This window comes from Acomys minous (genome assembly GCF_964271855.1).
Source record: "Acomys minous genome assembly, chromosome: 6".
NCBI lineage: Eukaryota > Metazoa > Chordata > Mammalia > Rodentia > Muridae > Acomys > Acomys minous.
The window spans coordinates 78,503,418-78,526,279 of record NC_140487.1 but is presented as its reverse complement, the minus strand read 5'-3'; the positions used below and the strand labels follow the sequence as shown (position 1 = coordinate 78,526,279).

The following is a 22,862-nucleotide window of genomic DNA, read 5'->3' as shown; positions in this document are numbered from 1 at the left end:
TGTTGGGGTATAATCTGATGTATTTTGATACTAATTACTGCTTGCTGTCTGACCCACCTTTTGCTTAATAAAAAGCCACTCCACTTGGGCAGGGCAGGAGATAGGTGGGACTTAGAGAGGAAAGGATTCTGGGAAGAAGAAAGTCCGCCACGAGGACAAAGGAGAGAGACCTGAAGTGAAGAGAAGAAGGCCACCATGGGTTAGCTGGAGGAGAAGCACATGGCCGCCATGGATAGAGAATCCGGTCCAGATGAAGAACATTCCCAAGTATATGGGATTATAGATGGGAGGTAGCTTGATAGAGATTATTGGAAACAGATGGCATGGGATTGCGGCAGGGATCCCATGTCTGCCCCACTATGGGAGGTAGTTTAGAGGATTGATATCTGCCCTGGCCCAGGTTAACTATGGCTATTTTAAAATATAACAAGTGTCTGTGTCTTAATTGATCACTAGCCGGGCCTACAAATAATACAGGTAATACAGATAATTAAAAACAATGTGGACATATACCCAGAGATTTCCATACCCCATGTTCCTAGCTGCTTTACTCACTATTGCAAAGAACTGGAATCAACCTAGAAGTCCACCAACTGATAAATGGATAATGAAAAATGTGTGTGTGTGTGTGTGTGTGTGTGTGTGTGTGTGTGTGTGTGCGCGCGCGTGTGCGTGTGTGTGTGTGTGTGTGTGTGTGTGTGTGTGTAAAACTACTCTTCTCTAAAGAGAAATATAATCACAAAACTTGCAGCAAAGTAGATAGACTTAGACTGTATACTATTAAGTAAGGCCACACTATCTCAGAAAGGAAAAAAAATCTGTATATCTCCCTCATATGGAGAATCTAGGCAATAATATCTCATATATTATAAACAGTTACATAGATATTGGCAAATGTAGTTGTAGATGCAGTACAACATGGAGAAAAGGGAAAAGGAAAGGCCAAGTGTTAGGTGCTAGGAAGAACCAAATGGCTATTCTAACTGTAAAGAGATTTACAGAGTTGTATAGTCTTCAGATCTGAGATTTTTCATGATATTTTTAATAACCATGTTTAAAATTTAAAAATAAAATAAATAAAAGAATTCTTATTTGTAGATAAGATTTTACACATAAGAGACCATAAAGACTCCACTAGAAAACTAGATTTGGTAAACACTATCAGCAAAGTAGCAGTAGACAAACATACAAAAACCGGTAGTCATCTTCAACACCAGTAACAAACATACTGAGAGAACAATCAAGAAAATAACCAGTTCACAATTGCCTCAGAACAACAAACCCTTATAATACACCTGACCAAGGAGGCAAAAGACCTCTACAATGAACTTTATTATTTAAAAACTTACAAATAAACAAAAACATCTTTATAACTTTTAAACAAATGAAGGTGAAGACGACATTGAAAGAGGGAAACCTCCCATGGTCCCTGACTGGAAGAATCACTACTATGAAGTGGGCATCTTACCAATAACATCTACAAACTCACGGTAATGCCCTCTGGACATCCAGTGCCATTCTTCACAAAACAAACAACACAATCTTAAAATTCATCTGGAAGCATAAGACACCCTGGCCAGCCAAAAGAATCCTGAGCAAAAAGAACACTTCCAACAAGAATGCAGGCAAAATGGAATCCTTATAAACTGCTTTGGGAGACGTAAGCCAGGACAAACACCATAGAAATCAATATGGATGTTTCTCTTTTTTTATTTTTATTTAAGTAATTTATTCAGATTACATCCCAATTGTTATCCCCTCACTTGTATCTTCCTGTTCCCTCTCCTTCCCTCTTTCATCCTATTCCCCTCCCCTAGGTCTGTGACAGAAGAGGACCTTATCTCACACTATAAGATCACAGCCTATTAGGTCTCTTCCTGGTAGCCCGCTTATTCTTCCTGTCACCAGATCTCCCAACAAGGGGAAGTGGTCAAATAGGGGGCACCAGAGTTCATGTCCAAGGCAGTCCCTGCTCTCCACACAATTGTGGAGAATGTGGTGTCCATTGGCTAGATCTGAGTAGGGATTCTAGGTTCACTGCATGCATTGTCTTTTGTTGGTAGAGTATTTTGAGCTGGGTCCAGATCCACCAGCCTTCATGGTCTTCCTGTAGGTTTCAAGGACCCTCTGGATCCTTCTATTTCCCCATTCTTCCTTACCTCTCTCACCTAGTGTCCCAAAAGGAAGTACCACTATCTATCCCAATCTCAGGCCAAGTGTAGATTTTCAGCGGACATCTCTGTTGGGCTAGTGTCCAATTATAAGTGAGTATAAGCCATGTGTATCTTTCTGGGTCTGGGTTAGCTCATTCAGGATGATCATCTCTAGTTCCATCCATTTGCCAACAAATTTCAGAATTTCCTTATTTTTAATAGCTGAGTAGTATTCCATAGTGTAAATGTACCACAGTTTCTTTATCCACTTTTCGACTGAGGGACATTCTAGGTTGTTTTCAGGTTCTGGCTATTACAAATAAGGCCGCTATGAAGATGGTTGAGCACATGTCCTTGTTGTGCGGTGGGGCATCTTTTGGGTATATATTCCAAGGAGTGGAATATCTGGGTCTTGAGGTAACCCTATTTCCAGTTTTCTGAGAAAGTACCAGATTGATTTCCAAAGTGGTTGTACAAGTTTGCACTCCTACCAGCAATGAAGGAATGTTCCTCTTTCTCCACATCCTCGCCAGCATGTGTTGTTACATGAGTTTTTGCTTTTAGCCATTCTGATGGGTTTAAGGTGGACTCTTAGAGTTGTTTTGATTTGCATTTCTCTGATGACTAAGGACATTGAGCATTTCTTTAGATATTTCTCCACCATTCAATATTCCTCTGTTGAGAATTCTCTGTTTAGTTTGGAGCCCCATTTCTCAATTGGGTTATTTGGTTTGGTGGTGTTTAATTTCTTGAGTTCTTTATATGTTTTGGATATTAGACCTATGTCAGATGTAGGGTTGGTGAAGATCTTTTCCCAGTCAGTAGGCTGTCATTTTGTTCTGTCAACAGGGTCTTCTGCCTTACAGATGTTCCTCAACCTCATGAGGTCCCATTTATTAGTTGTTGACCTTAGAGCCTGGATGGTTGGGAGTTCTGTTCAGGAAGTTGTCTCCTGTGCTAATGAGTTCCAGCTCTTCCCCACTTTTTCTTCTAACAGATTTAGTGTCTCTGGGTTCATGTTGAGGTCTTTAATCCACTTGGACTTAAGTTTTGTGCACGGTGATAAATATGGATCTACTTGCATCTTTCTACATGTAGACATCCAGTTAGACCAGCACTATTTGTTGAAGATGCTAACCTTTTTCCATTGAATGGATTTGGCTTCTTTGTAAAAAACAAAAACAAAAACAAAAATAAGTGTCCATATGTGTGTGGATTTATTTTTGGCTCTTCAATTCGATTCCATTGGTCAACTAGCCTATTTCTATGCCAGTACCATGCTGTTTTAATTACTGTTGCTCTATAGTTAGCTTGAGATCAGGTTTGGAGATTCCTCTGGACTATCTTTTATTGTACAGGATTGTTTTTACCTATTTTGGGTTTTCTGGTTTTCCATATGAAGTTGAGAATTGATCTTTCAGTGTCTTTTAAAAAGTGTGTAGTTATTTTGATAGAGATTGCATTGAATCTGTAAATTGCTTTTGGTAAGATGGCCATTTTTACTATGTTAATTCTCCCAATCCATGAACAAGGGAGATCTTTCCATCTTCTGATGTCACCTTCAGTCTATTTCTTCAGAGATTTGAGGTTTTTTTCAAACAAGTCTTTCACTTGATTGGTTAGAGTTATTCCTAGATACTTTATATTGCTTGTGGCTATCATGAAGTGTGTTATTTCCCTAATTTCTTTCTCAGCACAATTGTCATTTGTATACAGCAAGGCTACTGACTCTTTTGAGTTAATTTTGTATCCAGCCATTTTGCTAAAGGTATTTATGAGCTATAGGAGTTCTCTGGTGGAATTTTAGGGTCACTTATGCACACTATCATATCATCTGCAAATAGGGATAATTTGACTTCTTCCTTTCCCATTTGGATCCCATTGGTCTCCTTTTGTTGTCTTATTGCTCGGGCTAGAACTTCAAGAACTATATTGAAGAGATATGGAGAAAGTGGGTAGCCTTGTCTGGTCCCTGATTTTAGAGGGATTTCCTTGAGTTTCTCTCCATTTAATTTGATGTTGGCTATTGGCTTGCTGTATACAGTCTTTATTATGTTTAGGTATGTGCCTTGTATCTCTGATCTCTCCAAAACTTTAAAATGAATGGGTGTTGAATTTTGTCAAATGCTTTTTCTGCATATAAGGAGATGATCATGTGGGGTTTTTCTTTCAGTTTGTTTATATGGTAGATTACACTGATGGATTTCCATATATTGAACCATCCCTGCATGCCTGGAATGAAGCTTACTTGGTCATGGTGAATGATATCTTTGATGTATTTGGGGATTTGATTTGCAAGTATTTTATTGAGTATTTTTGCATCAATGTTCATACGAGAAATTGGTCTGAAATTCTCTTTCTCTGTTAGGTCTTTGTGAGGTTTAAGTATCAAGGTGACTGTGGCCTCATAGGAAGGAGTTTGATAATGTTTCATTCATTTCTATTTTGTGGAGTAGATTGAAGAGTATTGGTATTAGCTCTATCAGACCTTCAAAGAAGAGCTAATACCAATACTCTTTAAGCTACTCCACAAATACGGATGTTTCTTGAAAATCACAAACTCAACCTATCATTTCACCCAATGACAATTTACCCAAAGGGCTCCAATTCAACTAATTATAGTGATATTTATACATCAAACTCTATGAGCAGCAGCATATAACTACTTAATGACAGGAACAGATATATGTGGTATAAACACACATGCAAACATACAGGCAGAAATATTTTAGCTGTAAAGAGCAAGGTTATGATGTGTGTAGGAAGATAAATATAACTAGAGATAATCATAGTGATTTATCATCTCTTTTCTCTCAATTGCAGTTCTAAGATTTTAATAAAAATATATTAGTTTGCATCTATTTGAGAGAAAAAAGATTTGGAGGGGGGAATCACATGGCATAGATCATGTGTAGAGGTCACATGCAATCTATGGAGTCAGTTCTCTCTTTCCACCTTAACTTGGTGGAAATTTACCTGGAATGCAAATCATCAGGCCTGTGTGTTAAGAGCCTTTACCTGTTGAGCCATCTTCCCAACACAGTTTCCTAGATTTTATATAGATACATAAGAACCTATATGTACCTGTGGCATACAGACATACAAACTGCTTATGATAACAAGAGGGACTATGGAGAAATGGGAAGGAAAAGAGGATTATTCAATGTATAGTATACTTCCATCAAAAGGTATTTATGTAATTAAACATCATATATGAAGAAAAAACACAACTTAAGCATTTTTAAAATAAATACAACCATACATTTCTTTGGCAGAATACTTTCTTAACTAGAAAATACAAAGTACTATTTGGGAGGATATAAGTTGGTACTTAAAAGTAAAAATAGCTGAGCATAGTGACATATGCCTTTACTCCCAGGCAGACCTCTTTAACTTCAAGGCCTGCCTGGTCTACAATAGTGAGTTCCAGAACAGCCAGAGCTACACAGTGAGACCCAACCAACCAGCCAACAAATAGAAAATTTGAACTTGCCTTCAACTTGACCCAGCTTTAATGGCTTAATTGTTAGATGAAGCATGGATCTTTGAGGTATGTGCATCTTGTACTGATGACTAACAACTTCACCATCTTCTTCTAAAAAGAAGCAGCCTTTTGATTGTGCACACTGCCAGTCCTGAAATAAAGAGAAATATTTTCAAACAATTAACTATTTCAGCATGCATACTAATGAGAAGAAACAGAGGGATGATCCGGCAGAAATGTCAAATATAGCTATTGCCCTCTGAGAGTGTACAACCATAGGAGATAAAGTACAGACAGGAAACAATATCAATCATAATTGTCAGGCTGTGTGTATGCGCGCGCATGTGTGTGTGTGCATGCTCATGAGTGCTTGCGTGTGTGTGTGTGTGTGTGTGTGTGTGTGCGCGTGCATGAGTGTGTGTGTGTGTGTGTGTGTGTGTGTGTGTGCGCATGCATGAGTGTGTGTGTGTGCGCATGCATGAGTGTGTGTGTGTGTGTGTGTGTGTGTGTGTGTGTGTATGTGCGCGCATGTGCATGTGCAGGCGTGCAATATCATGGTTAGGTTAAAAAAGAAAACTATACATTTGAAATTGCTATAATCCCAGTTCCAAAAGTAGTGCCTAGCACACTGAAGTTGCTCAGTAAATAGTTGTCTGATTGATCGAAGGCATTGATATAAACCGAGTGGGTGACAACAAACAATTATCATTTTCTATTTTTAAAAAGTTTTAATTTTTTCTTAAAATTATGGGGTGGGGGGGTGAGTTTTGCCAACTAGCACAGTCCCTGTGAAACAAGAAGAGGGAGACAGATACACTGGAGCTGGATTTGATGGCAGTTGTGAGTGGCCTGACAGGAGTGCCAGGGACTAAACCTGGGTCTTCTGCAAGAGCAGTGTGTACTTTTAACTGCTGAACCACCTCTCCAGCCTGATCAATATTATTTAGAGAATAAAAAGTTAGGAAAGTATATCATGGAAGACAATTTTTTTTAAGTCCATGAAAGTACTGATGGAAAATAAAACATACAGCTGTCGCAATCCAGGTGACATCAGTGTTAGGAGTATAATAAAGATGAAGAAACTAAACTAAACTAAAACTAAAACAAAAAAAGGAAAATTAGCAAGATTCTATATTTAAAGATTAATTCCAGAATAACCTAAATAGTCATTTCAATTTTGGTAAGCAGAAATAAAAGTTCATAAATAAAACCTTCATAGCTACTATAAGCACACTGAGAAACTGGGCCTGGCAGTGTCCCTTCTGATTGCACCACCTGAGGCTGAAACAGAATCACTGGAAGGCTGAGACCTGTCTGGGTGTGCAACCTTGCCTAAACAGTTTTTTTAAGAAAGGGGAGGAGGGGAGCTAGCCAATCCCTTACCATGACAGAAGTAAAGTGGAATTTGAAGCCAGCACATCGCACAAGTAGTAAAGGACTGTTTACTGAAGTTACCAGAACTTGTCACTACCACAGATGCGCGGAAAACGCCTTTCATTTTGTCATTCGTGAACTTGCCTGCCATAACAGAAGACGTATTTCTGTACTGTTCCTAACAAGCTCCAAAACTAGAGTATGAACGAGGACTGAAGTGACTTTATTAGAAAATTCTGACTATTTCCCTATAAGGATATTTAGATACTAACTTTGAGGACTGTTTATTATTCGAAAGATACACATTAGTCCTAGAGTAATAATATCATGCTATACTACGTACTATGAAAAAGCAACACTAAGACTTATTTACATCAAGAATTATTGCTCACTTTCTTTTTAGCTCCAGCTGACCTAGAAAGCCCTGTGCAGAGCAGGATGCCTTGAACTCACAGACATCTGCCTGGCTCAGCTTCCCACAAGCAGGTCTAAAATGATACTCTTTATCTAATGTTTTTATTTTTCTACATTATGTTTTTTGAGACAGGGTTTATCTGTGTGGCCTTGGCTGTCCTGAACCCACTTTATAGGCAAGGCTGGCCTCGAACTCACAGAGAAACTCCTGCCTCAGCCTCTTGAGACATAGACCACCGTGCCTGTCTATCATTTTTTATGGATGCCTTTTTAAACTGACTTTCAAGATTTTATCATATTGAATTAAAGTTCAAGTTTTCATCAGTCATTAATTATATCCATGGTCATATCATTAGGACATAGAAGATATCGGTATTTTTAATCTTGAAAAATTAATGAGGCCTCAATGTATTGAATTGTTTTGTTTTGTTTTGTTTTCAGAGACAGGGCTTCTCTGTGTACTGTTGGCTGTCCTGGGCTCACTTTGCAGACCCTGCTGGCCTCAAACTCACAATAAATCCACCTGCTTTTGTCTCCCCGAGTGCTGGGATTACAGGCATGTACCACCATGCTCAGCTTGAAGTAAGTATTTTTAAGTATATCACCAAGATGCAGAAGCAAGTTATTGCATGTGATATTTCAATAACCTTATGGGACAATGTAGAGTAATATCATTTATTAGTTTTAGTACCATGAAGTTCACACTTGGGCTTGAGCATGCACATCCACTGTCATTTAGCTTCCCTGTAAATCTCTCCAATTGGAACACATAAGAGACTTGCAACAGATGCAGGGCTCAGGACAAATTGTCCTTAACATAGTCAACATGACTTGGGATGACATGACAAGAAGGAAACACAACACAGTATTTAGTTAAATTATCCTTTCAGAAAGTTGGAATTATGGTGTTGACATGAAATGTTTTCCTTTCAATCAGTTTTCATTACCACATTAGCAGATTTGATTTCATTGGATGCTTCTTATTTTAAATTTACCCATTGAGAGTGGTAAAGGGCAATACAAAGTTACAAAATCTAGGTGGAGCATCTCTACCTAAAATTTTGGCAACCAGAAGTGTTTTAGATTTTGCTTTTTTTCTTCTTCAGGTTTTGGAATATCTGCTTTTCATACCATGATGTCTTTAGAATGAGACCCAAGCCTAAACACGACAGGTACTGTTTCTTAGCATACTTTACACATAGCCTAAGTATGTAGCACATGCGTAAAGTTGGGGTACACCCATCACATGAAGACAGGTGTGGGACTTTGTATTTGTGGCATGCTAGTGTTAGCAATTTGGAGGGGTTTGGAGAATTTTAAACTTTGGATATTTACATCAAGGATGCCAGGGTCTAAAGGCAATTGAGGACATCTTTTTTGTTAGATTAAAAAAAGGCTGAAAAACAACATGGCAAGCATGATGCCACAGTTCCCAATGACTGCAGAAGCCTTTCTCTCTGGTCTGTTCTGGGTTCTGCTCTATCTTAGCTACTGGGCCTAGTGGCATTGCCTATAATCCCAACATTTTAGGGGCAAAAGAAAGAGGATGATAGCAACTTTGAGACCATTTTGAAAAATAAAGTTCCAGGCCAGCCAAAGCAACATAGCAAGACTCTCAAAAATAAAAGACACTACCACCAACAAAAAACTACCATGAATTTCAATTACTCATACACTTAAGGGCTAGAATGAATGTAAGTGTTTAGCTTTTTTCCATTTAAAGAGTGAAGATTTTGGCAGCAAGCACCATTTCTTATATCTGCATCATAATCATGTACGTAGCAACTCTCCTCATTGTTGGGGTTGGCGCCCTCCGTCCACCGTGGGATCTGGGGACTGAACTCAAGTTGTCAAACTTTCACCTGTTGAGCCTTCTCCCACCTGAAGGACCTTATTTTTCAAACGCACTTTGTTTAGTATATTAGTAGTTAATATGCTTTGTGCCATTTGGGAACTACACACAGTTGTCACCATGGCAGAAGGTTCTTCTGGGGACAGTGCTGTGGCCTGATAGATGAACTTAAAAATCTAACTGAGAAGGTTAACGTTTTTATCAGAGATCTTCCCCAAGTTCCAGTTTTGGGAAAAAAATGCTACAATAGAAAAGAATGTGTAAGTTTCTGTGAAAGACTGTGTAATATTATTACTGGAAAAGGCAGGGAATGGTTATTCCAAAGCAAGGGAAATGCCACGTGACTGACACCAAACAGACATCAGTGAGGAATCACATGCTCTTCACAGTAAGGAACATTACTAGGAAATCTTGGAGCAATATCATTTAAAAGGAAAACGTTGGTTTCTTAAGATCTACCTAACTTATTGAACACATAAAGCTTATTCAACTTGAAACTTTATTTAAAACAGGACTTTCAATCACAGAAAGGGTTTTTGTTTTTTCGGGGGTTTTTTTGGGGGAGGATGGTTTGGGTTGTATTTTTATTCTATTTTATTGGTCGTGGATCCAGACTAACATATTAACATGTTATGAATTGAAAGTAAAACAAATAAACAACAATAACAAAAAAACTGAAAAATTGTCTGGATTGTTCAAATAAATCAACTTGAAACAGATTGAAAGTTTGAGTTTTCTTTAAAAAAAAATAGAAGTACACTGAATTTTAAAATGTTTTTAGAACAATACAATGTCCATGTGTGATATATATTTTTTGACAAATAACACAGCTTATAATTCTTAGAATGGGCATGAGGTGGCGCTAGATTCTACCAATTCAAGTACATTTCTGTAACCGCCAACAACTGTTACTTCCCTTGTGAGCCACAGATTTTACTTATTCCATTCATAAGAAACAAGAAAATACTAAAGACACAAACTACAAATCTTAAAATAGAAAATAGTGATTAAAACAAACATATCAGTTAAGTTAGATTTTTCCTGGGTCCCTCTGGTGAACTCTGTCCTCACATACAATTCTACGTTATCAGTGATCTAGGTGAGCAAGAGTTTGTAAGCAGATGACAGCATGGGAGCGTGTCATCTTCATCATTACTAACCAAGAGAGCCCATGTCACACTCGTACAGGCAGCCCTTTGCTTTCACTGTGTTGAAGAAGTAGATAAGAAGCTTTGTGAACTTTTTTGTTTTTAAAGAATACTTTAAAAGATTAAATAAATGATTAATGAAGGAAAACTAATATGGATTATATTTTAATTGACAGGTTAAATTGGTTAACATTTTGAAAAAGGCACATAAGTGATGCTTTAATAAAAATTTAAACTAAAGAATTTTCAATTTGTATGATATATTTATATTCATAACTGTATGATATATTTATACTATTTTATAAAGAAACTTGTGTATATTATATATTTCATATGTACATGGCTTATGCACACATAACATATTATATATATGTATAGCTTGATACCATATAACATATGTATGTATACTACATATGTGCTACATGATAGATACATGTGTCATAGACATATCATATAAAATATAGTTATGAGACATTGTATTAGGCAAATCCCAATTAGGAATATGAATATGGGCACTGCTACGTCTCTGGAGCTTACAACTAATGATGACTTGTGGCCTACTCTAATTTCAGTCGTGACTGGCTTTATAGCAAGGAACTTAGACCTTTCTTTTCTCAGGAGAAAATTCGTGACATTTCTTGAACATTATAGAACGTAACCAGATGGAATTCACAATTAAAAGGAGAATGCTAATACAGTGTTGAAGTACGATCAATAGAAGTCATGTATGTGCAGTCACTGTAAAGTTCTTCTTTTCCTCCTGTCATCTATAAATGTGTGGACGGACACAGGACTGGAAATCTGGGTGCCAAGCATGGCGCCTATAGTTCCCGCTGCTCAAGGAGACGAACAGAAAACAACTGCTTGAGCTTGCGGTCTACAAGCCAGCCTGGACAAACACAGCAGGGCATCTTCATGAAAGTGAATAAAAGCATAGAACAAAGAAAGGAAGAAAGGGAGAGAGGGCAGGCAGGCAGACAGGGCGGGGAAATCTCTTGTTTATGCAGCAATTCCACAGTTCTGAATCTGCTCACTTTCTGTGCAATTCAGCACTTCTCTGCTGTACATAGACTGAGTTAATACTTGGCTTATCGTACTTGAAGATTAATTTAGCTCTTAATTTGCTCTCTTATTGGTAATTTATTTTGTATTTTAATAATCAAACACTCACTAGAGTGGTTATAAAATATCACAAATATATCTAGCAATCTACAAAAATAAAACTGTTTCCTGCATTTCCTGTGATTAATTTTATTCCTTTTCAAGTCCCCAATGAGGCTGAAGACCAGATACTTCACCATCTCATTTCCATATAGAGAACTGTAGTCATGTCTTAGTTCTGTAACACTTTATGTATTAAGTGACTAGGTCCCTAGCACTGTAGTAAATGCTTTGAAAAAGATTTACACCTTCTAAAATACATTAAATGAAATTCTTCCCAATTCATAGTTAAGGAAAATCAGTCTCAAAAGAGAGATTGTTAAACTTGCCCACATTTACACAATTATAGGGGAATAGCTAGGATTCACTCTCAGGGATGCTTGTTCTGAGCTCTTTCACAATTCCAAGAAGACTCTTTTGACAGCGTATCCAATCAATAACTATTTATTATAACAATGAAATACTATGCTATACTACCTTGGCGTATGACAACTAATAATCAAATGGAAATTTCTGGCGAAGTGTGATGGTGCACGCCTTTAATCCCAGCACTCAGGAGGCAGAGGCAGGCAGATTGCTGTGAGTTCGAGGCCAGCCCGGTCTACAAAGTGAGTCTAGGACTGGCAAGGCTACACAGAGAAACTCTGTCTTGAAAAACAAAACCAAAAAACAAACAAACAAACAAAAAGCAAATGGAAATTTCTTCAGTTCAAGCTTCATATTTTACACTGATACAAAATAACTGGTACAAATTGCTTGATTAAAAATTAATAGCCAGGTGATGGTGGTGGTGCAAGCCTTTAATCCTGGCACATGGAAGGCAGAGGTGGGTGGATCTCTGAGTTTGGGGCCAGCCTGGTCTTTAGAGCAAGTTACAGAACAGCCAGAACTACAAAGAGGAATCCTGTCTTGAAAGCTTAAAAAAAAAGAAAAAAAAAAAAAAAAGAAAGTAAGAAAGAAAGAAGGAATTATTTGTTGGACTGAAGTAAAACAAAGAGACTGTATTTATATGATTAATACTTATATCTGTAAATATTAGTAAATCATAATTACTCAGGCTAATATTTTAATATTTCACTCAATTACAAAATAAAAAGGTTCTATTGGTGAAAAATAATATTGTTGGAACACAAAATGTGTGTGAATATACTGGACATGCACAGCACACCAAATTGCTTAGGGTGTATAGATTCCTAAACAGTCAGAGGAAAATTCCTTAGAGATGATGTTTTAAAATTTTAATATAGAACAAATGTCACTGTCTAGCAATTTAAAGATATAAGGGACTTCAGAGTTCAATAACAAATCCAGAGTTGTTATTGGAAACAGGAATGCAGCTCTGGAGAACGATCAGTTCAGTTCTCCAGCAGCAGTTACAGTGTGTGGTCATAACCATTTCCCCCCTTTGCAGAGCTCTCCAGGTGCACATTCTTAACGTATCCTAGCAGTTTCCAGTTAATGTTTTATATTTCTGTGGCTATTATTTTCTGCTGAAAGAAAACTAGTAAAAGTTGAGTCTAGAAAGGGAAAACAAAGGAAGAAGATCAATATTAACACTCTACAAATATTGACTTAGCAAAGTGACTTTGTGGTCTTTCTCTCACAGGAATTGATATTGGATCAATGATTTATTTAAGAAACACCTAGAGAAAGTATTTGTCAAACAAAAAAATTTACTTGCCAGTGCATATAGCTAATTAATCTATTCATCAAGATCAAAAATTGAAGCCACCATTTTCAAAATAAAGACTTTACATATCATAATATTCTTCATCATTATTTTTATTTTAAAATATTGCAAGCAGGGTCAGCAAGATAGCTCAGCAAAGGGTCTACAGACAAAACACACAATCCAAATTCCATCCTGAATCCCACGTGGTGGAGGGAAAGAACTGATTCTCACAAGTTGTCCTTTGACTGTCACATGTGCACTATGGCATGCTCATATAAATAAATAAATAAACAAATAAATAAATCTAATTAAATATTACAAGTAGAAATGTTGCATTCTATAGAAAGAAACAAATTAGTTTACAACTCTATTGGTTCCCTGTAGATGTTCAACAATCCTTAATAATCTTTTTCAAGTCAAATACTTTGCAGAAAAAGTTGTATTGTTCATTTAGAGTACTATACCTTTAAGTTTGGCTCAGTTAGCGTTGAGTCTTGGTTACTGTTAGCACCCATGGTAATTGTGAAGGAAACAGATGTTTTGAACTTTCTAGTTGTTGACAATAAGGAATGGCCTGAGTCACCTGTAAAAGTAAGAGTTATTTGGTCTCATATATGAAAAATGGTTGGAAGCAGTTTATTTCTAAACATGGTGTCACACAATCTATTGCATTAATTTCACTTTCTTTGTTCTTCCTATTGAAATGCACTCAGAGGTTTTATAATGATCAGGCTTTAATGGTCTTTAATTTATGTGCTACTAATATAAGATTCTTTATTTCAATATGTCACCTGTTAGCCTGAAAATTTAGTTTTAATAAAATATAATGAGCATAGCCAAGTCAAGTTCCATAATAAAATTTTACTTCAGCAAATTTTTACTACTAAGAAAGTCTAGAAACAGTAGTTAACAGTTGGATTCTCAGTTACCCAATTATTGGTAACTGTGATGAAAGGAAATTTTTGTTTAAATTATGGTCTTACCTTTGCTTAAGAATGTCTCCTGGTCATTTTTTCTTATGATTCTAGGTGACGGTTTTGGTGCTGGTGATGGACACCTTTCAGGGGACCCTTCAATGTGGCTTCCAAACTGTTGACGCCTCAGTTTACTGTCAGCCTCCAGTCTTTCTAGTGTAGTCTTGAGACATTGCTCACTGGTTGTCATATATAATTTACAAAACTAAAGGAAATAGAAAAAGGTCAGCTGGTGGGGAAAATGTTCTGTCCTACATTTGGGAGGCAAGGGAGCCAAATACACATTAGTAGGCAAGGAGAAGGCTGGTCGCTGAACACGTTTCTTACTTTACTTGTAGTTCACGTTATTTTCCTGAGCCAAACTACCCATCCCCAAGTGACCTAGTGAAATGCAGCCATCAATCAGTGAGGTCACACTCCGAGTGAAAACAAATGGTACACCAGGAGAGGAGATTTATTTATTTATTTTTTACAAGACACATAGACTTGCATTTGTTCTAAATAGATTTTATGAGTGTTCCACACCAGAAAAGGGAGTCTCTACGCTTATTTGTATACCTGTATGTGCACTATGTGTAGTTTATCTTGGTTGTCTGGGTTGAGTGGCCCTTATTAAAAATGCTGGGCCAAGGGGACTTTGGATGACTTCAGATTTTGGAGCATTTCATTGTGGTCTAGTTATGAAATTCACTCATGTTTAACATACTGCATATACAAATAGCCCAGAGGGAGTTCTGTGCACTACTCTTAGGAGGCTTCACATGAGCCCACACATGGAATGTAATATGAATGAAGCAGTTCATATTTTGAATGTTCAAATATGAGGTGCTTGTCCTACTCTTTTTTTTTTTTTTTTTTTTTGAGACAGGTTTTCTCAGTGTAGCCTTGGCTATCCTGGACTCGCTTTGTAGACCAGGCTGGCCTTGAACTCACAGTGATCCTCCTCCCTCTGCCTCCCGAGTGCTGGGATTAAAGACGTGTGCCACCACGCCTGGCTCCTACATTATTTTTAATATATTCATCAGAACATAATTGTGGGACTGAAGAGGATAAATTAAAAGTACAATGGGTGCCTTTGTCAATATTAATAAATACTTGTACAGGGGCCAGAGTTGACTTGATGGTACAGTGTTTAGCATGTATGAGGCTCTGGATCCAATACAACAATAACAAACTGCTCGCTGGATAAGCTATAATCATTTTCATCATAATCAAAGCATCTCTGCACACACCACAAATACATATCATTTTGTCAGTTGTACCTAAGCAGCATTGATGAAAACTAAAAGCAATCCCTTACACTGCATGCAAGTTTACATCAATATGGGCTTACGTACCTTAACATAGTCAAACTTCCCATTAGCATTTACATCAGCCAAATTTATTACAGCATTTACTTCTTCCTGAGTCATCTTCTCACCTCTCTAAAATAAGATTTATTTTAAAACAACATAATTAATGCTTTGTTATTCCCAGCAATGGTGAAAATACATTGTTTGTTTGTTTGTGTGTGTGTTTATAGACAGTTTCACTATGTAGACTTGCCTGACCTGGGATTTCCTATGTAGTCCAGGTTGGCCTGAAACTCAGAGATCTGCCTTCTTCTGTCTCACAAGTGCTGGGATTAAAGGCATGGGTTACAGTGTCCAGTGAAAATACATTTTAATCTCTTCTACAAATAAATTTGAAAATCTGGTTTCATTATAATTTAGAATTAGATTTATATTAAACAATAATGAGACCATATTAAATAAAATTTCACAGAATTACTAAATTATGTGAAAATATGCTTAATTTCAATTTTCAAAAGTTTATATTATAGTCTATAATAATGAATATTGAAGTTAGAGTAACAATAGATTCTAAAAGTGTTCAAAAAACAAAATGAGCTGAGCTTGGTGATACCTTTAATCCTATCAACTGGGAGGCAGAGGCAGGTGGATCTCTGAGTTCAAGGCCTGGTCTACAAAGCCAGTTCCAGAAGAGGCAAGGCTTTACAGAAAAACCCTGTCTGAACAGATACACACCCCCAAAAAAAAGTCAAAAGAAAGAAAGGAAGAAAGAAAGAAAGAAAGAAAGAAAGAAAGAAAGAAAAAGAAAGAAAGAGGAGACATGGTTTCTAATCACATTTGTAGTTACTTTGCTTTACTGACACCTGAAGAGCCATCGTGGATGGTCAGGGTTCCGAGCAATGAGGAACTTTCTCTTTTGTTCATAAAGCACTTTTCATGGAGGATTGCAAATACTTTATAAATACTATATTCCGTTCATTTCAACTGTTGAGAGAATGCTTAACTATGGATTTTGGTAGCCAAAGCTGGACTCCTGTTGCTTTACAAACACACACACAGCATAAAGGTCTCGTGGATCTTACCTCCATTAGATATTTCTGAAGGTCAGAGTGTAGAATAGACCCATCATCATTTACATCAAATTGTTTAAATGATTTTAGCAATTCTGCTTTTGAAATGGGTTTTTCCTTGCTTAAAATTACACAAAAATCATCAAAATTCAGTGTGGCAGTTTGTGGAGTCCAATGCTTATTGATGGTCTTTTGGGATGGACTTCTTCCTGCATGCTGAAGAGCTGCCCAAATTAAAACAAACAAACACAGAAAACAAAACAAAAACAAAGTATCCTATGTTACTATAATATTTGAAATTGATATTTGCATACTTTTTCTTCAATCTCTATTATTAAGCAAATCCAATATATGTCAATACATCACCATTGGCTTTGACTATATAGTTACATCAATGTATGCTTCATTCTTTAAAGCAAAAAATATACATGCCTACCAGCCAAAGAGACTTGATATGTTAGTGGCAGAATTGAATTGTTTTTCCTCTTCTATCTGTTTGGTTTTCAACCTGCATAACTGTCACTAGCTGGCTTACTTGAGACCTTTATTTTCTGAGGCAGGCTCTCATTCTGTAGCCCGAACTCGGCCTGGAACTCACTTTGTACATCTGGCTTGGTCTCCACCTCCAAAGTGCTAGGATCACAGGCACAAGCCACCACACCCAGCTGGTTTAATCCAAAAACTTTTAGAGAAAAGAAGGTTAACTGCATTTGAACTAAGAACGCAGGGGTAACCATAAAAATCATAAATGACTACTTTTTCAGGCTTATCAGATATTTCAATGAAGAGAAGAACTCATTTGTTTGAGAATTTTAATGTCAACAAGACACAGTATCCAAAATGTTCTCCAGAGCTTGGGAATGGGCCCCAGAGCATCAAACATGTTCCAAATGTCAAATGCATACACAGATATAAGCAGTATCCATTTGTAGGGCTAGTGAGGTGGCTTAGCAAGTGAAGGCACCTGTCACCAAGCCTGACAACTTCCGTTCTCTGCCTAGACCCACACAGAGGAAAGAACCAACTCCCACACGTTGTTCTCTGACCTCTATATGCTTTACATATGCGCTCATGCGTAAAGAGGCACCGCACAGGCATGTGTGGATATGAGCGTGCACACACACATATTTAAGTAAACATAACACATCCTAAGAAGCATGCCATCTGTAGTCATGACTGTTAGAAACCAAGCAAAGCTGATAAACTTGAGAAGAGTACCACAGACACACAACCTTTACGTGGTTTTCATTTCTTTCTTCTCCCCTCCCCCCACTTAGCCCCATGACCTGAGGACCGAACCCAGGGCCTTGCACTTGCTAGGCACTTTATTTCTAACTGTATATTTGCATTTTGGTATGAGTTACAGTCTCAGAAAGGCTCTGTGTATTTGCATATGTCAAACAACACTAAACACAATGTCTTTAATTATAGATACTTTGTTCAGTTTAACACAAGTGATGTAGTGATTTGTAAATGAACTTTTACATATTATTTTATAACTGTCTATAATGAACTAATGCATTTCTGAACTACCAGAAAAAAAATCACTAAATTTATAAACCTGTACTTGTCTTGAATTGTGCTACCAAATGTTATTACAAAACATTATATTGGACATATCCAACTATTTTGGGTTGGAATGTATAATATACCTGCATCACATATTAGCACTAAAATTATTGTCTGAATTTTCTACAATTTAATGTAATAAAGATTAATAAATGCAAAACAATCCAGAGAAATATTCACAAGGAAATAGAAACTAGGTTAACATAAATAAATACAAATATTTGACTCAATTATTGGGCAGCCACTGCACACAATTGTACATAAGTGGCTTTGTTTTTCAGAGAAACAAGCTTTTTTGGGCCCAAAGTTGTTCTGTGAAATAACTGGAAATTCTACATCTTTCAAAATATGTTACATATTATATGTTGTTGTTGTTGTTGTTGTTATTCATGTGTGTGCCTACAGATGCATGCCATGGTGCAAATGTAGTGGTCAGATGACAACTTGTTCTATCTTTACAACATGTGGGCTCTGGGGACTAAACTCAGACCCTCAAGCTTGGCGGCAAGCACCTCTACCTCTTGAGCCATCTCACTGGCCCATGTAAAGTCTACATGTTAAGTATATTTCTAATTGTGGTCATTACTTACATTTGAAAGACTAAAAGACACTTTCCCATGCTCCAGTTTGTGTCAATGCACGGTATTGAACACAGACACAGGAAGGGAAACAAGCTCGTCTTGAAGATGACCTTCACAGTCGACAGAATTACATTTTTAATATCCTTTCTTGCCCACGCAAGCATACATGCATGTATCTGTGTGTTTGTGTGCATGTGTGCGATGCATGTGAGGTGAGGAGCCAGTAGGGGGTTTGTTTTCTCCTTCTACCTTGTAGGTCTCAGGGATGTACCTCCAGCTGTCCAGGTTGGTAGTAGATGCTCTTACCTACTGAGCTATGTGATGGTCCTGTGGACAGCACCTGCCATCTTCTAGCCACTTACAAGACCTTCCTATGAAGGTCTTATAGCATTGAACAAATATTTATTTTCACATTTGGATATAGGCAAAAATCCTTGCTTACCATGCTGTCCTAGGAATGAAGAGTATCTGCCTAATATGTAAACAAAAAATTTATAATCCATCTGGCAACAGGATTCAAGAAATGGCATACACATTTTGGAATCAATCTAGCCCTGCTCAACTCTACTGACTAGAATGGGAGAGAATAAAGTAGGACCTAAATGAAGTTGTAATTTGAAGGTTAAAAAATCCATCGGGGAAGAAAATAATTTTGGTCAAGACTTAGGAAAACTTAACTTCAATTCTCCAAAACAGCAGCTCGGCAAACACTTGCTGCTATCTTCAATAATAAAGAAAATTGTGTGTCCTTCTTATACCCCCACCCGTACCCGTCCTTATGGCCTTCCAGCCCCTCCTTCCTCACTTGAGACGACAGCCTCTATTATAGCCCAGGCTGGCCTGAAACTTAAGACAATCCTCCTGCTTCAGCTTCCTGAGGGCTGGGATGATTAGCTTGGGCCTTCATGCCTGATTACTATATTCACCACCTAAGAATTGTCTGGATGCACCTTTCCCCCCCTGAGGACTGAACTCCAGGTCTGTGCAAGCTCTACCACTAAGCTACATCACCCGACTACTTTAAAACTATTAATTGAAAAATAATAGCTGTCTCAAAATAGAATTTATTATGGCAAAATATGCACTTAGAAGAAGACGTATCTGTATCGGCAGCATTTTCCTAACTGTAGATGGTTAGAGGTTGACGTCTATATGCTGATCTTTTGCTTGAGGTTTACCTAAGCTTTGCCATGTATTTGTAATACCTGTGGTCCTACTATCTCTGACACCAAATGGAAATTCCAGACCATATGTTATATGCTGAGGGCAAAAGCACATACGGAAAGGAGGAGTAAGGAAGACATCGTTGATATACAATATCCCTTTGTAAAACCTATCTTTAGCCCAACGGTGCTACACAGAATATTCCATCTTAAGCCAAAACCACATGTAACACTGGAGATGCAAAAACTGCCTTGTTTTCTACCCAGATAATTTCACAGTATTGAAAGTATCTTATTAACATATATTAATTGATTAACAATGCAAGTACTATACCAGAGAAGTGTTTTAAACTTTTAAACTTAGGAAATTCACTATCTCTACTTAAAACAAACAAACAAACAAACAAACTTCAGCAATTTTAGCAAGAGCAGCAAATTGGAGTATTAATTAACTGGATTTCTGCTTATACTACTTAATAAGTGACAATTAAACACAGATTTTTAAAATTCAAGATGAAAGTTTATTTAATTTTAAATTATATAAGTCAAAGTAAGATTACACATAATTTTAAAAATTGCTTCCATCATGTGCATTTGTTCAACTATTTAATAAATGCATTCTATTTAAATAGCAAAGATTTTCCCCATTAATTAATTTATTCACAATCGCTGTACGTTTGAGGCCAGCCTGGTCTACAAAGCAAGTCCAGGACAGCCAGGACTACACAGAGAAACCCTGTCTTGAAAAACCAAAACCAAAACCAAAACATACAAAAAACAATACAAAACAAAAAAACCCCAAACATACAATTAATTTATTCACTTTACATCCTGATTGCAGGCCCTCACTCCTTCTCCTTAGAGAATGGGAGTGCTCTCCCGTCTCCCCACTACCAACCCACCCTGGCACATCAAGTCTCAGCAGGACAAAGCACATCATCTCTTACTGAGGTTAGACAAGGCAGCCCAGCTAACGGAAAGGGATCCAAAGTCAGGCAACAGAGTCAGAGACAGCTAGCCCTTCTCCAATTGTTAGGGGACCCACATGATAACACATCTGGATAGCACATCTGGATAGCAAATAATCTTTTAATCTTTTCAATTTTCATCCATTCCTCCAACTGAATTTTCTTAGAAAGAGATCATAGTCATAAAAAACCAAGACATTTCTGCAGAAACAGCAGAACTTTAGTTTAAGGAAATCACTTCTAAAGATAGCACAAAAGCTCAGGCTCTCTGCTCACAATATTAGCCTTGATGAAGCTGATGTGAGTTGTCAGCATTTCCACTCTCTAGTGACTGAAGACACCAGAATCTCCCAACTCTTAATCCTCTTCTAAAATTTCATTTATATCTAATTATTTACCTGTTACAGTCATTTGACCCAGTTTTGCATATTATTTATCTTTTCTTTAATGTAGGTCAAAACTCAGACTAGTGAGTCAGACGACAAGTGTTTTGATTCTATTATTATAAATCTAAAGCACCACAATGATAAATAAAAAGCAGAATAACGACTCTTATGTAGTAACTGGTGGAAATTTTGAATACACAATCTTTTCTCTCTCTCTCTCTCTATATATATATACATATATATATTGATTTGATAGAGGTACCTATAAAATTTGGAATTATATATTTATATATTATATATTAATGCTAATATAGATGAAATATGTGTTTATAGATTATATATTAATATTAATATATAGTATATATTAATTGGTATATAACACATTATATAGAGATGCCTATAAAATTTGGAAGTCCCTAGAATATGTAACCATGTAAACAGCTATTGTTTCTTAAAGTTATATTGCTTGTTTCATTGTGAAATTGGAGTGATTCAATGATGTAATTCTAATTCAGACTTTTCATTCTATTAACTTTCAACAAATAAGGAAAAATATTCAACTTCAAATTTTTACCTTGGTAAAGTTGATCTTTAGAAATAATATTTTCCAAGCTGCTTTTGAAGATAGTTAAGTAGGCGGCTCTGCAATTCATATAAAATATCTCCTGTTCGGTTAGTGGACATTTCTTTGTTCGCGGACTGCATGAAAGCATTGACTTCTGAAGAGCCAAAGTTGCATCACTTCCAGGACTGCTGGCCATTCTATTAGAAAATATTTTAAAACTTTACTATTGTTGATGTAAATCACGTAAAATGCATATGTGCCACTATGGGGTGGGGTATTAAGGTTTTATACACAGAATAAAAAATATAAATGTTATAGCATCTATATGAACTGTACAGTTCATGTTAAATAGAATAAGTCTGTAACAATTGATTTCTATTTATATACAAACATATCCATATATAATTTCTCAAATATATAATAACATCCCAAAGAACAACGAAGTATTAAGAAAATACATATACCCAACATCTCAAAATAAGAGGTCAGGGGAGACTTCAGAGTGTTGTTAAGACTATATCAGCTCACAAATGTGAAGCAGGCAGAATACCGCAAGACACATAAATGCTAAAAGAAACTGTAGACAGAGTAAAATTCCCTAAGAATGAGATTTTCTTATGTAAATCAACCATAGTTGCACCCATACTCTGTAGCAGGACTAACTAAATCATCTCATTCACATGTCTATAATATAGCACATATCATTTATTACCATTGGGCTTTACTGAGTTCCTTTACTAGTAGTAATATTTGGGGTCCAAACGGTACCTCTGCTCATAAGACATTAACACACAACCATACACCTTAGTTCATCCTTTACTACACTGACCAGGCACTTTTTGCCCATTTTACAGATGATGAAATTGAGGGAGAGACATGTCACCCAGTTATCAGGAAATTGTGAAGTTTCAGTAGTTTCTTCTGTTAATGTGGATGAAGGGTTATTGAACAAAGGCTACTATGAGGTGCTAAATTGTTCTGGTGGTCTAATGGCTTCCAATATTACTTTATCCTGCGTTGAGTTCTAAAAATACAT

The 22,862-nt window shown here is 36.8% G+C and overlaps 1 protein-coding gene across 3 annotated transcripts in view; it reads right to left on the bottom strand.

The window, feature by feature from the left end:
* Positions 1 to 22,862, bottom strand: part of EFCAB7 (EF-hand calcium binding domain 7) — a 62,347-nt gene that overhangs the window by 38,282 nt on the left and 1,203 nt on the right. For all 3 annotated transcript variants that reach the window (XM_084786830.1, XM_084786828.1, XM_084786829.1), the window contains exons 2-7: positions 21,836 to 22,023; positions 16,607 to 16,818; positions 15,570 to 15,656; positions 14,242 to 14,437; positions 13,723 to 13,841; positions 5,647 to 5,788 (exon numbers count right to left, since the gene is read on the bottom strand). In XM_084786830.1, coding sequence (XP_084642956.1) covers positions 5,647 to 5,788; positions 13,723 to 13,841; positions 14,242 to 14,437; positions 15,570 to 15,656; positions 16,607 to 16,818; positions 21,836 to 22,022 — 943 coding nt within the window. In that variant the 5' untranslated portion in view covers position 22,023. The remainder of the gene's footprint in view (positions 1 to 5,646; positions 5,789 to 13,722; positions 13,842 to 14,241; positions 14,438 to 15,569; positions 15,657 to 16,606; positions 16,819 to 21,835; positions 22,024 to 22,862) is intronic.